A 15,396-nucleotide genomic window follows, 5' to 3' on the forward strand; every position below is an offset into this window, starting at 1 on the left:
GAGCAGAGAGCCCGATGCGGGGCTCGATCCCAGGACCCTGACATCATGACCCGAGCCGAAGGCAGCAGCCCAAACCACTGAGCCACCCAGGAGCCCCAGGCACATAGTCTTTTAAACATACTTATAAACTATCTTGTTGTAAGCTTTTCTGTGTAGCTCCCTTATTCTTCCTATGTTGATACAGGAGGAAAGGAGCTGACATTTAGTAAGCAATTAGTAGGTTGGAAGATGCCAAGAATTTCACTGATTAATACCAGCCAGGGTTGGTCAAGTTGTTTCTAGAGCCAAGTACCCCTCGAAATGCTTTTGCTGCATCTCCTTTAATTTCCACAACAGCCCTGCGTAGCATGTACCACTATTGTTATCCCCATTTTGCAGATGGGGTCTAGAAATCTGAATTAATTTAGCCAAGGACACAGACCCAGGATGTGCGGGAGCCTTAGTTCAAATCCAGATCTCCTGCCCCTGGAGGCCTTGGGACTTGCCCCCTTCAAAGAGCTGTTTTCCATTCAAGAGGCAGGTTTGTCTCCTCGAGTCTGCTCCCCAGTCCCTGGGAGCCTGGGGTTCTTCACTTTTCTGCCCACTGGGCACTGAGTTCCCTCACTCCTTCCCTAATTGCTCCAGTGCTGTCTGCTCTACCAGCCTCGGTCCTCTTATTTAGTCGTTCATCCGGCTCTTCTTAGGAGACCCCTGGAAAGCCCCACTAACCAAACTCCAACTGTCGGGGGAGGAGGCTCGGAGTCCCCAGTCCCGGACCCAATGCTACTCTTGGGATCTTCCCTCAAACTGAGAATAAAACATTAACTCCCGTCCCTGCTGGGGAGTACTTGTACTGGCTGCAACTTTCCACTAACAGATTTCTGTGACATCCCCACTATCAGCTATTTTTTTTTTTTTTAAAGATCTTTGTTTATTTAAGAGAGAGACAGCAAGAGAGGGAACACAAGCAGGGGGAGTGGGAGAGGGACAAGTGGGCCTCCCACTGAGCAGGACTCTGGGATCATAACTTGAGCCAGAGGCAGACTGAGCCATCCAGGCGCCCCCCTACTATCAGCTATTTTAAAAGCCACTAAAACTTGTCTTTAGCCCAGGGTCTAAGATCTCTCTGACATTTTATTTAAAAGTACGTTTCTAGGGAGGGGTGCCTGGCAGTCACATGTGATTTGAGTCTTGATCTTGAGGTTGTGAGTTTAAGCTTCAAGTTTGGGCGGAGACTGATTAAAAAAAAAAAAAAAGTTTCTAAGGAAAGGACTCATAACCTTCCTTAGATTCTCAAATGAATCCAGAGTTTCTTTAATATTTGTAGACCTTGGGTGGCTCAGTCAGTTAAGCGTCTGAATTCGGCTCAGGTCATAGCAGGGGCCTGGGATTGAGCCCCATGTTGGGCTCTCTGCTCAGCAAGGAGTTGCTTCTCCCTCTGCCTGCCTCTCCCCCTGCTTGTGCTCTCTCTCTGTCAAAGAAATAAATAAGATTTTTTTTTTTAAAGACCTTTGTAGACCTTCCTTAAAACATTTTCTTTTTGTCTTAGAACACTGAAAAAATAAAATTAAATTAAAAAAAAATTTTTGGAAGCTTCACTCCTCATATCAAACACTGAAACATATTGAATGTCCATATTAAGTATAAGCTTTTATATAACTAAGAAATATTTCATTTGACTCATTGACATAAAGACGTATTTTACAGACATGTGATTAAGTATCTATTAATTTTGACTTTTCAAGTTTCCCTTTTTGTATTCTAGACCCAACAATATATTTTTTTAAAGATTTTATTTATTTATTTGAGAGAGAGACAGTGAGAGAGAGCATGAGTGAGGAGAAGGTCAGAGAGAGAAGCAGACTCCCTGTGGAGCTGGGAGCCTGATGCGGGACTCGATCCCGGAACCCCGGGATCTTGACCTGAGCTGAAGGCAGTCGTCCAACCAACTGAGCCACCCAGGTGTCCCCCAACAATATTTTTTTTAAGATCTCAAATATTTTCATAGGCCTTCGGTAATCTCTTGCTTCCTAGGTGGTAACACCACCTGCTCCATCATTTCCTTCTGCCCTTGGTTGCTTAATCCCCTGCCTGCTTCCTCAGCCTTCCACTTTCCCCAAAGCCCTGAGCATCTGTCCATCTGCTCAAACTAAGGATGAGCCCAAGATACTCTCTTTGTCTTCCATCCTCCCGATCCTGGGAAATCAGGGCCTATCCCTCGAGGGTGACGGGGACCCCAGAGTGGAATTTCTTAAACCCTGGTCAAGGAGGGACAGACACACGCAATGAGCCCTTCTCTCCTTGCCTTCCCTCCATACTGGGTGTGGCAGAAGCCATGAAATTCAGGGATGAGCAAAGTTTGGGACATGCCGAGCGATGCCACGCGTTTTTGAGGAATAATTTCCAAAACCAGATCTGATTGTTGCTATGGACTACTAGTAAAGAACCTAGCCAGTAAGCGATCGAAGACTGGCATTTCCAGAAGCTGAGAGATGAAATTTAAAAAGGATACTGATTCAATAAATAACATGGCTCCCCTCCCAACTTTCAAAATAAAATTAAGACATTACAGAAAATTAAATGCTTTTTAAAATTGAAGAGGTTACTGACTTAAAGGCACACTTTATTGTTCTTGTACTGGTGTCTACATGTGCACAGTTAGAGGAATAGAAGGTAGAAATATATCAATGTCATACGTGCTTTCTTTTTCTGAAAACATTCTGAGATTGGGCTTGCCTATCCACCATCTAGATGCCAGTGTTTTATGTTTACAGCCATCTTATACATACTTGCACCTACCCAGAATTTTCCAAGAATCTTGATATTTATAATGATTTCATGAGGGATTAGGGATAGGAACATATCCCCATTGGCAGGTAGGGTCTATGTGGCCTCCCCTTGACCCTGAGCTGGACCAGGACTACTTTGACCAAAGAGTACAGTGATGTGATAACGTGTCAGGGGTGGGCGTCGGCTTTAAGAGGGCTAGAAATGCCCACTTTAGTCTCTTAGAGCCCTAACCTGCCATGTTAGAAGTCTGGCTACCCTGAGCTACCATACTGGAAGAGCCATGTGAAGACAAAGAAGAGAAGGGACAGTAGGGCAGAGGAGACAAGCTGTTCCAAAACTCGGTCATTTGGGACCTCCCAATCGAGCCCATGCTGCATACCTTGTGAGGCTGAGAGAGGTGAACCTCCCTTCTGTGCCTTGAGTTTCTGACTCAGAACTGTGAGATGTTAGGACAATAAATTGTCATTTTAAGTGACTAGATTTTGGGACACTTCACTAAGCATGAAGGGTTCACAACGTTTTAAACTACTGTAATCAACTATTAGTTTAATTTATAAATGTATGTACATAGATTTCATGAAATAAAGAAATTAAGTACATGTCACACTTCAAAAATATGTCTCATAGGTTACCGGTGCAAAATAAAAATGAACTTAAGCACATATGTTAACATTTCTGAAATGAGTTAATCATCTATTTAACATTAAGATCTAGGACTTCAGAGTCATGAAGATTAAAAAAATAATAGCTGATATTGCATCAACAGTGGTGACTAATCCACTGCAGTATAATTAGCAAGAATGACAGATAATTTAATTTGCAGGGGAAAAAAATGAAGATCTTTCCTACGTTTCATACCCACACAAAAATGTAAAACCACCAAACCGCTTAACAAAAAGAGATGGTTATTACCATACCTGGGAACCAAATAATCTGAAAGCATGTGTCAGGCCCCCTGCAAAAGCCTTCTACAGATAACTCACTGAGCTGTTTCCAGCAGACACAAGTTCTTGGTCTCAGAGTTCCTGAGCTGTTCGCTCACTGTGCCGGAACAGCTGACCTCCCACAGCGTGTGCTTTAGGATCTCAGCAACTGAGGCCCGAAAGCGAGTTTGGAACTTCTTACTAATGAGGACATAAAGGATAGGGTTCAAGCAGCTGTTGAGGAATGCCAAGCCAGTGGAGAGGGGGATGCCGGCCTGAAGCACCTGGTGGAAATAGCTACTGTGGTGGATTGTGAGCTCCCAAATGCTAAACAGGTGATAAGGAGTCCAGCAAATCAAAAAGGCCAGGACCACAGCTAGGATAGTCCAGAAATGCTTACTGGAGACCAGGATGCTTCGCTTCTTCACCTTGAAGATGAGACACAAGTAGCAAATGCTCATTGCTAGCAAGGGGAAGAGGTACCCGACAATAAATTTCACCCAGGTCAAAACATGATGCCTCATCAAAGTAAGGTCAGGATCATGCTCATGGAAATTGTTATAGCAAAGAGTGTGGTTATTGAACTCCAGAGTGTCCCGAAAGTAGAGGGCAGGACCACCCATTAGAGAAGCCAAAAACCAAATGGAAACAACAACAATCAGGGAGTTCCTTAGGGTTCGGTGCCGATGGGATACGACAGGATGGATCAAGTGGATGTAACGGTCCATGCTGATCACCGTTAGGAAAAAAACACTAGCAAACATGTTCAGCTGGGCAATGAAGGAATTGGCTTTGCACAACCAGATGCCGAAGGGCCAGTGGAAATTCATGACCACATAGGAGATGTACAGAGGTAGGAAGAGAAGAAAAATGAAATCTGCGATAGCCAGGTTGAGGAACCAGAGAGTGGTGACTGTCTTCTTCCACTTGAACCCTGTGAACCAAATGACAGTGGCATTTCCTGGAATGCCCAGAATAAATGCTAAACAGTATAATACCAGCGAGACCCAATGAGCAACTCCCAGGTGGGCTTTCTCCTCCAAATCGGACTCTGAGGAGTAATATTCCTGGTTATAGGAGTAGTTCTCGAATTCTTCCAATAATGTTTCCTCTAGATCTTCCATGACCTTGTCAAGTGGAGGATGAGGATATCTCTAGAAGCAAATTTAAAAAGAAAGAAAACAATTCTTAAAAGAGGAAATGCTCGGTGAACAAGGAACATTAGGATAGAAATATTTCATTTGATGAACTGAATGGAAATAGTATAATTGTTGGTAAGGTCTGTGATTATATTCTAGATATCCAAATCTTGGGGGTACTTCAGTTTTGCTCTGGTTACTCTCAAAGCTGTGAGAACTCATTTTTGCAAAGTATTCAGTAAGTGCTAAATTAAAATGATTGACTCTACAGGTGCAATTCCTCTATCCATAAGGCTTGTAGGCCTGACTAGAGAGAATCTAACATTCAGGGCCACCTGGATGGCTCAGTGGGTTAAAGCCTCTGCCTTCGGCTCAGGTCATGATCTCAGGGTCCTGAATCGAGCCCCGAATTGGGCTCTCTGCTCAGCAGGGAGTCTGCTTCCCTTCCTCTCTCTCTGCCTGCCTCTCTGCCTACTTGTGATCTCTGTCTGCCAAACAAATAAATAAAATCTTAAAAAAAAAAAAGGAATCTAACATTCAGTAGGCATAGATTAGGTTCTGACTCTGCATTATTATTTTATGGAAGATACAGAATACTTGCATTCTGAATGAATACTTATGTGGTGATGACTTCAAAGCCCTTAGTTATACCCTGACTTTCTTTTTCTTTTCTTTTTTTTTTTTTTTTTTAAAGATTTTATGTATTTATTTGACAGACAGAGATCACAAGTAGGCAGAGAAGCAGGCAGAGAGAGAGGGAGAGAGGAGGAAGCAGGCTCTGCTGAGCAGAAAGCCCGATGCGGGGTTGGATCCTAGGATGCTGGGATCATGACCTGAGCCAAAGGCAGAGGCTTTAACCCACTGAGCCACCCAGGCACCCTATACCCTGACTTTCTAAGCCAGACAAGAGTCCCAAATGCTTCTTCAATCCACACCTCCAGATGTTACAGGCAAGCACTGGAGGTTCTGACACACTGTTTTGCACCCACAGATGTTTTGATTCTATGTGTATGAAGGCAAACATGTTAGTAAAAATTCTATTAGTGTGGAAGACTTTTCAACTGAAAGGTATCCCTTGGAGTAAAATCGACTCTGACCATTTAATTTCTGTATCAATTTCCTATAGAGTGCCACTAAATTTTATTTAAATATATATCTCAAATAAATAAATAAATAAATAAATAAATAAATATCTCATTGAAATTCCTTTGTTTTGGATTAATTATGTTCCACATTTACAACAAAAGTATGATTTATTAATCAGTTTTGTTTCTTTTTGCCCCTACCAAAATTTATCTATTATAATTTCACCCAAAGTTAAGTTTTCTTTTGTGATCTTTTTTCTCCTTCCTATCAGGACCAGATTTTCTGGGTTAAGAAGAGGTAAAAGTCCTTTTTACAATTTAAAAAAAAGTTTACTGGGTACGTTTTTATTTTTTTATTTTTAAAAAATTTTTTATTTTTTAATTAACATATAATGTATCATTAGCCCCAGGGGTACAGGTCTGTGAATCTCCAGGTTTACACACTTCACAGCAACGTCCCCAGTGTCCATAACCCCGCCACCCTCTCCCTGCCTGCCCCCCTCCCGCTGGGTACAATTTTAATTACATCAATTTTATTTCGTATTGTTTCTGTTTGTTAGTATTCAAAATCTAGAAGAAAGAAGATTAATAGTTATATTCATTTCATGGAGCTGTAATAATTAATGGGGCAAACATACAAGATATGGGATTATAAGGAAGCCTGGGTGGCTCAGTCGGTTAAGCTTCTGCCTTCAGCTCAGGTCATGATCCCAGGGTCCTGGGATTGAACCCGAGTGCATGGAACTCCCTGCTCCCATGCTCTCTCTTGCTTTCTCTCTCTCTCAAATAAATAAGTAAAATCTTTTTAAAAAAACGAGATTATAGTAGGGGTAAAATGAAAAGGTCAAAACATGTAGTGTTGCTCAGAGACATCTCACATTCAATTCTACTAACACTGAATTCATCATCCTACCTCAAAGTGTTTGAGGAACCTGGCAGGGCATAATTAAAAAATAAAAGCAATTCATTAGCCTCTTCCCAAATCCAGGCCCAGCCACATTCTCTTTGTTTTTCAATATTCAGCTTAAATGCCACCTTTTCCTGGAAACATTTTCTGACATTATCTTTGCCTGGATAATTATACTAATAATCACTATTATTATCTTTTAAAAAGTCAATGTTATTGGGAATTATCTAGGTGCCAGGCACCTATATAATTTGATTTGATCAATTATCTGATTTGATCCTCATGAGAATCTTATAAAGAAGGTAAGTAGTACTATTATTCCCACTTACAAGAAAGGATACTGAAGTTTGAGGAAACTTCGTGACTTGCGCAGGATCACACAACCTTTAACTGGAGAGTCAGGATATGAACTCAAATCTACTGGACCCAGAGCTCGGACTCTTAGCTACTATGATTTTGTATGACACTGTATTCTTACTGTACTCGATACACTAAATTGTCATTGGTTTATCTTTGATTTCTGCCCTACCAAATTCTTTCTTTTTTTTTTTTTTTAAGATTTTATTTATTTATATGACAGAGATCACAAGTAGGCAGAGAGGCAGGCAGAGAGAGAGAGAGAGAGAGGAGGAAGCAGGCTCCCTGCTGAGCAGAGAGCCCGATGGGGGCTCAATCCCAGGACCCCGAGACCATGACCTGAGCCGAAGGCAGAGGCTTAACCCACTGAGCCACCCAGGCGCCCCTGCCCTACCAAATTCTTAACTCCTTGAGAACGATGCCTGTCATCTCTGATTCCCATGGTGCCTAGTACAGTCTTAACATATCACAGACGCTTAACATGGGTCGATTAAATGATCGGTTCAGCTACAAATCCTGTTCAGAACCAAAGGTAACAGGAGAGTTGGTGAGTTCACCCTTACTTAAGTCACCGTCATTGCTAGAATCTCTCTGACCTTGACTCACAATTCTATCCCCAGGATCTTGGCTTTTTTTCTTGACACCGAGTCTTTTCCTTCGTGTATCCTACTCCACCGACCAAGAATTGGCTCCCTTCTTGCTGCCCTTTTCGTGCAGGTCTGGGACCTTACCCTGTCCACTGCTTCTGGTGGCTGACCATCCTCAACATCAAGTTTTTGTCTAGGCCAGTGTCTAACTCCCTGTCTCTGTTTTCTGCCTGTAACCTGGGACACCCATCCCTCCTCATGCCTATGACCTTTTTTTTTTTTTTTTTTAAGATTTTATTTATTTATTTGACAGAGATCACAAGTAGGCAGAGAGGCAGGCAGAGAGAAAGGGGGAAGCAGGCTCCCCCCTGAGCAGAGGGCCCGATGTAGGGCTCGATCCCAGGACCCAGGGATCATGACCTGAGCTAAAGGCAGAGGCTTTAACCCACTGAGCCACCCAGGCGCCCCTGCCTGTGACCTTTTAAACTATTAGGAATTCTGAAGCCAAATGGCCTAGGTGGCAGTTTAAATCACCTTACAAAATCCTAAGCAGTAAGTAGAAGGACCCTCATTCTCCAAGCACAGAATGCCAAAGGAAGACCCCGAATTACAGTAGAACCATTAACCTGCCCCAAAGTCGGAAACCTCCCCCTTCTAATGCCATTACTGACCCTGCTGGGCCAGACTGATCACAGGCCTGCTGAAGGACACCCGCCACCGGTCTTTTCTGTTCTTTTGGTAGGGGGGAAGGTACCGCAAGGATGAGTGATCTAGTTCATCCATTTCAGAATCCCTTCAAACAGAAAACCTGTATCAGAGAGGTCCCCAATCTTTCAGAGAGCAGATGCGGTGATTAGACACAAGATCCAGTTAGCTCAAGCTTGGAGAAAGATCTTCAAGAATTGCTGAATGCTGCCCAGCTGAAACCTTCGCAGGAAATATAAGCTAGGAATTCCCCTGTGACTTAGAGCAGATGTTTTTGTGTGGTGGCAGCGGTGAGGGATATGGGTAGGACGGAGAAAAGAGAGAAGTAAGGCAGAATTCAGCAACTGTCCCCCCAAGTCCTTGGACAAGTACAGTTAACCTTTAAGGACATAGTCTCATTTAATTATCACAGCTTGTGTCTACGGCCATACCACCCTGAACGCGCCCGATCTCGTCTAATTATCACAGCTTGTTTATATGCTGCTTTCTAGTGTATAGGCACCTCCGGATCTAATTAAGTTTCCAGATCTCACACCTACCCACCTACCTAGAGGCTAACTATATTAGTCTCATAGGGCTGACGTGACAAAGCGCTCTAAAGTTGAAATTTCTTAGTAACAGAAACTGACTGGCTTACAGTCTGGAGGCTAGAAGTCTGAAGTCAGGTGGGAAGTCAGAGGGAAGTCTTTGTGGGAGACTCTGTCCCGTGCTAGCTTCTGGTGATTTGCCAGCAAACTTTGGCCTTTCTTGGCTTGTACACATGTGATCCTCATACCCGCCTTCACTGCCTCATGGTGCTCTGCCTGCGTGTCCGTCTCTGCGCCCAAATGTCACCCTTCCATAAGGACTTGTGTCCTACTGGATTCCTGGTGGATTTCAACTCACCCTAATGACCCTGTTTTAACTTGATGACCTCTGTAAAAACCGTAATTCCAAATAACATCACACTGTGAGAGGCCGAAGGCTTAGATGTCAACATACCCTTTTGGAGGGGCTCAATCCCACCCGCAGCACGAACCCGGAGCTGGCAGCCACCTCTGAATCGTAATCACTCATTCATTTAGCACATGTTCCGTAAGTGCCTGCATTTCTCAGGCGCCATTCTAGTTAATTGTGCTTCTTCACTAAATGAGACAATTATTTCTTCCCTTTTAGATTTTAGAGTCTAGCAGGAGATAGTAAAAAATAAACATAATAGAAAAGCAAATTACAGAGCGTGTTAAAGTGTGTTAAAAGCTGGTAAGTGCTGCAGAAAAACGGGGCGGGGGGAGGGAGGAACGGAATAAAAGGGACAGGAGAGCAGGTTCTAATTTTCAGTAAGGTGGTCAGAGAAGGGCTCACTGGGGGGCCAGCAACCACAGTCGGAGCGACGTAAGAGAGTTAGTCATGTGGCTATTGCGGGCAGGAGGGTTCTAGGCAGAGGGAACAGCCGGTGCCTTAGGGCAAAGTGTGTCTAAGTATTCCAGAAATAGTGAGGATACCAGTATGTATCGAATAGGGTGAGCACTCTGAACAAGGGGAAGAGTAGAAGAAAAGAAGCAGCAAGGGTGTTTGAGAGGTCAGATATGCAGACATTTGTAGGCCATTGAGGGACCCTGGTTTTCACTCTAAGGGAAGCAGGATGCCCCTGAAGGATTCGGAGCAGAGGAGAAAAGTAATCTGTTTCTATTATGGTACAATCTCTCCTTCTGTTATGTTGAGAAGAGACTGCTGTGGGTAGTGGTGACGGCGGAGGTGGGGCACCCAAGTGTAGAAGCAGCGAGACCGATTCCAAGATTACTGGAATAATCCCGGGCGGAGATGAGGGTGGCTGGGACCAGGGCGGTAGCAGAAATGATGAGAAAGGCCTGAATTGGGGGCTCCTGGGTGGCTCTGTCCATTGAGCATCTGACTCTTGATCAGGCCGTGATCGCAGAGTCGTGGGACTGAGCCCCTGGCCAGGCTCTGTGCCCAGTGGGGAATCTGCCTGAGAGTCTTTCCCTCAGCCCTTCCCCCCACTCACGCACATGCTCTCTCTCTACCTGTCTATCTCAAGTAAATAAGTCTTAAAAAAAAAAAAAAAAAAGGGACAGACTGAACTCTAATTTATACGTCGAAGACAGTATCAATAGGTTTCTTAGTGGATCCGACGTGAACGAGAAGAGTTAAAAATGATTCCCGGGCCTTGGGGTCTCCTGTACCAGAGTCTAAGGCCCTCTGATACCCCTTGTTCTGTCTTGTCATTGGCTCGAGTATAGATACAACCATGAGCTATCTCGCACTGTGTGGATGAGGAAAACATTTGTTTCATAAGATAGAAGCAGCTTGGGTCCTCCTTAGCCCTCGTTGAGCACAGCTGCCCTACCTCTCTGGACTTCCTCCTTCTGTATTACTTAGTGAGAACATATTTGCCCTGCTATTCTCTGGGGCTTTTGTTAAAGCAGCAAGACCCGTACCCTAACTCACTTAGCTTCCCTGGGCCTTGCCTTTAAGCACTGTGGCGGAGCCCTGGCCGTGTCCACATCCTGCGAGAAGAGGCCATGAGAAACCCTTGAGGAAGGAGCTCTTCCTACCAGTGGCCATGGCTTCAGGAATCTTACTGGGAGAGAGAGTGGGGAGCTTCCCCTGGGGACAACAGAAAGAGAAAGAAGCTGACCTCGTAAGGGAGATCTCTGTACCCCAGCAAGAGTCATTTAAGGAACACTCTTTTCAACCATGGAGGCCAACTATGAGGGGGGTTTTGCAGTGACCATGGTAAGCTGATAAGACTCCTACTTTATAAGGAAATGGGAAGCAGACCTTGAGTTGGGCTGATATTAGACCTATACTCTTTTGGCAGAGGCTAAACATCCTCTGCCCTCTATTTCACATTTAAGTGTCCTGGGGGCAGATAACCATAAGAGGTTCAGTAGTTCAGGCTGAGGAGACAACGGGATTCAAGAGAACAGAGGACCATGAGGGCCGCCCCCAGTGGACAGCAGCTCCTCCGTCCTAGCCAACTGTTTCCATGCGGGAAGTGAGGACTTAGTGTTGCCAGAGTCTTTGAAGAATGGCTGGATATCTATATTATTAATGTGAAAAGCTTCCAGTTTCTAAACGACTATTTCAGAACAAAACAGCTGCAGACCACATTCAGCCCGTCCACAGACTTGTGACCCCTGGGGTGAGCCAACTCTTGAGAAGTTTGAGCCTTTAACAGTGAAGGAGGAGGCTGTGCATTAGAATGGAAATAGGGGCACCTGGGTGCCTCACTGGGTTAAGCCTTTGCCTTCAGCTCAGGTCATGATCTCAGGGTCCTGGGGTCGAGCCCCACATCAGGCTCACTGCCTGCCTCTCTGCCTGCTTGTCATCTCTGTCAAATAAATAAATAAAATCTTAAAAAAAAATAAAATAGAAATAGAAACTCTGAATTGGCCTCTGCAGATGACTTGCCCCTTGGTCCCTGGGAGGCGACTGTGATTCAAGGCTACTCAAGGCCTCTCCAGGGACCCTCACTTTAACTTTCTACCAATTAATACAGCAGATGAGCTATAAGTTGGGACAAAGGAAAGGGAGAAGGACAAGCAGACTTGCGCTGAGCGCGGAGCCTGACACAGGACTTGGTCTCACGACCCACAAGATCATATGACCTAAGCAAAAATCCCAAAGTAGGACGCTCAACTTACTGAGCCACCCAGGTGCCCCTAGAGATGACTTTTTAATTTTTTTTTAAAGATGAATTATTAAACTTGTGAAAACTGATATTCTGCTGTATCATCAATTGTGTTGTGTTAAACTTATCTGTTCATCTGTGGTGGGATAAGAGAAAAAGGGCAAAAAGGAGATAGAGAAAGAAAACATGAGAAAGTGTGTCCTCAGTTTAATCATGTGGACACAGTACACACACATACGTGCTTATATACACATACACATATGGCTCGGAGAAGGGAGAGGATAGAAAGCAGACGTCGTGGTGAAACTAGAGAAACATCTGGGCAAGAGAAATGAGCCTCGCTGGGCAGTCACCCGAAATGAAGATGAATGACAAGCGAATTAAGTCCTTCAGCCCAGGCCTAAAGGAAACCCTGTCATTTATTAAACAGGCAGAGTCAATCCGCATTGGCCGGCAGTGACTTTCCATCGGGACCTCATGGAGCTTTCGTGATGTGGAAGTGCTTTGCGGGGCGCAACAGCAGCGCCGGGATGAGACTTTCAGACTTGACGGAAAAGAGGAAAGAGCTACTGTATTTGTCTTAGACCATATGTGCTGCTGAAAGGCAAATAAATTATTCTGACTGAGATGAAGACTAACAGAGGTATACGTGACCGTAACCGCTTTTGAGGGGCCCCTTAAGTAAGCACTGGGCTGTGCCCCGTGTGAGAACACACCAAGCTCCCCCAGGCCAGGTTAGAGACGCGTGAAAAGCCCCCGGTGTGGAGCAAAGGTCAGAGCACTGTCCCTGAAAGGTATGGTTTGTTTCCAAAGAATGTGAAGAGGTTTGTTTACCACAGGGATTTAGATTTCGGGGGGACACTCACGTTATCACATTCCTGGGTTATGGCTACTCGAGTGGCAAATGTCTAGTCCGGTGCACAGAACTGTTTTTAAAAGTAAATAAATTGGTTTCTGAGCCATCCAGATTTAATAGATCGTAAAGCCTAAACCCGTCTCTGAATAAACAGATTTCACTGCGAGAGTCCTGGTGGAAAGCGTGATGATAAATTGTCTGCAAAACCCAGATGACTCTGGGGAAGGACATCTGGTAGAAATGTGTATCATTAAACTTTTAAAGGTGGCTTTCAACTTTTAAACTTTTAAATGTGGCTCGGCTATAGAGGGAAACATTTTGTTTGTCTACCTTGACAAAACACAAAGATTCCTTCTGGCAGAACATTTGGCGAATGCAGAAGGGTTTCATTTAGTTCCATAGTGAGGAGTTCGATGGATTTTTATGGACAATTGCAGAAGTCTTAAGAAAATGTAGTCTCCACTCTACTTGGAACAGAGAGAAGGATTTGATGTTGCTGATCTTTGTCTATGAGGATTGCCTGTGTAGAGCTCCCCCATAAACCGTGGTTAAAAAATTCAAGAGCTGAATGTGCCTCTTGAGAGATCCTTGTGGAAACTTGAGGGAACATGTATTTAGCTTCAGAATGAATGACAGAAATGAGGAGAAAGAATTGATAGACATGACGGAGAAAATCTGGTGAAAACCACAGATCCGTGACCCAGCAAACTTGAATTTCCAAGGGCTGTCTTCTTAGGGAAGAGAGAAGAGAGTTGTTTTTTTTTTGTTTTTTTTTAAAGAATGTGTGTGTGTGCTGTGTGTGTGTTGGGAGGGGGTGTTTGGAGGCATTGCTCAGTATTTTCCACTAGCTATCAAATATAAGCTCTACACCACACCCCAGACTGTTCTCAAGATCTTTGACACCAGCAGAATATTTTGCTGCCCTCTGGATGAACAGCCTCTACTTGGAAGCTATTACAGTACAGCAATGCTTATAAAGATACTCTGTTGATTCGGTCAAGGGAAGCAAAGGAGGTTTAAAGAACGAAAGTTTGGGTTGTTTCAATGTTCCAGCAGGTGCTTCCTGCTGGTTGGGTGGGGATGCAACCATGACTGTCACATTGCTTCTCCTGGCTTCTCCTGGCATCACTTATCCATTAATAGAAAAGCATCTTGCCTATCTACAGTTCCAATGTCATTTATTACTTAATTTCAGACATTAAGATAAATAACAACAGTCCTTGACATACTAGAAAGATGTTAGTATTTTGGTTTGGCTCAAAAAAGGCAACAAAAAAAAAGGGGAGCGCCGGGTAATGAAGCCCTTGAATGTCATGTTCAAGTATTTGGATTTTATTCCATTGCCAGTTGGGAGCAAATAAAAATGTTTGTAGCAGGGAGGGACACCATTGAACCTTTGTTTTTGTAAAGATCATCTGGCAGTGATTTGGGGAAATGTTGTCATGACTGAAGCCAAAGATGGAAGGGCCTTAGGCATGAGAGTGAGAATAAAGAGTGAGAATAAAGATGAGGGAGATATCTTTGATGGATATCATCTAGGAAATTAATAGACGCTTTCAGGAAGCTTAGCTAAACTGAGTATAACCTTCACAATAACTTTTTTATTGAATTGGCATTAAAATCAACCTCAGGAAAGCTAACTAATTTTAGGCATACACATGTTTTATTCACTTTTAAAGGCGATGGGGTTGGGAGAAAGTTCTTCCCAACTGAATCAAGTGGTAATGAAATGATATCTATTTTTCACTCTGTTGGGGTCTAGGTCTTTTCATTAAAAGGCACCTGCCGGGGGGGCCTGGGGGGCTCAGTGGGTTAAGCCTCTGCCTTCGGCTCAGGTCATGATCCCAGGGTCCCAGAATCGAGCCCCGTATCGGGCTCTCCGCTCATCAGAAAGCCTGCTTCCTCTCTCTCCCCACCTGCCTCTCTGCCTACTTGTAATCTCTATCTGTCAAATAAAATAAATAAAATCTTAAAAAAAAAAAAAAGGCACCCGCAGGCTGATTGGGAGTCTAAACCCCGGGTTTCATTTGAACAGTTGAACAGGACCCAGCACATATTTGCAAAGTCAACACCTACTTACGTTTCAGTTGTTCCAATGCTTCACTCAGAAGTTACGGTCCAGGTTTGTACAATCTGTATGGCTCTGTGGATTGCCGGGAGAGAACAGTGAATGATTAACCTCGGGTCAGGGAGCAACCTTCAGGCTTAATTTGTTTGCGAGACTTTGAGCTAATGAACACACAGGTGTAATTGAAATATACAGCAATAAAGTGGTCCATGGCTCTGGAATCACTGCCTGTTATCAGATCCCAGTCGTACCTCTTCCTGGCTGTGGATTCTTGGACAAATCGCCTCCTACCTCAAATCCTCAACTTCCTCGCTTGTAAAGTAAGTGTAGTAATAGCACTAACTCGTAGGATTGCTGTAGTCATCACAT

At 44.0% G+C, this 15,396-nt stretch overlaps 1 protein-coding gene across 1 annotated transcript; it reads right to left on the minus strand.

Moving 5' to 3' along the window:
* Window positions 1-1,898: 1,898 nt before the first annotated feature.
* GPR1 (G protein-coupled receptor 1) lies at window positions 1,899-15,110 on the minus strand. The gene is made up of 2 exons (XM_032354576.1): window positions 15,040-15,110; window positions 1,899-4,844 (listed from the first exon to the last, which is right to left on the minus strand). The coding sequence occupies exon 2, from the start codon at window positions 4,814-4,816 to the stop codon at window positions 3,749-3,751; it is 1,068 nt and encodes a 355-aa protein (XP_032210467.1). The 5' UTR covers window positions 4,817-4,844; window positions 15,040-15,110; the 3' UTR covers window positions 1,899-3,748.
* Window positions 15,111-15,396: the final 286 nt, after the last annotated feature.

The sequence above is a fragment of the Mustela erminea genome, chromosome 8 (genome assembly GCF_009829155.1).
Source record: "Mustela erminea isolate mMusErm1 chromosome 8, mMusErm1.Pri, whole genome shotgun sequence".
Classification (NCBI taxonomy): Eukaryota; Metazoa; Chordata; class Mammalia; order Carnivora; family Mustelidae; genus Mustela; species Mustela erminea.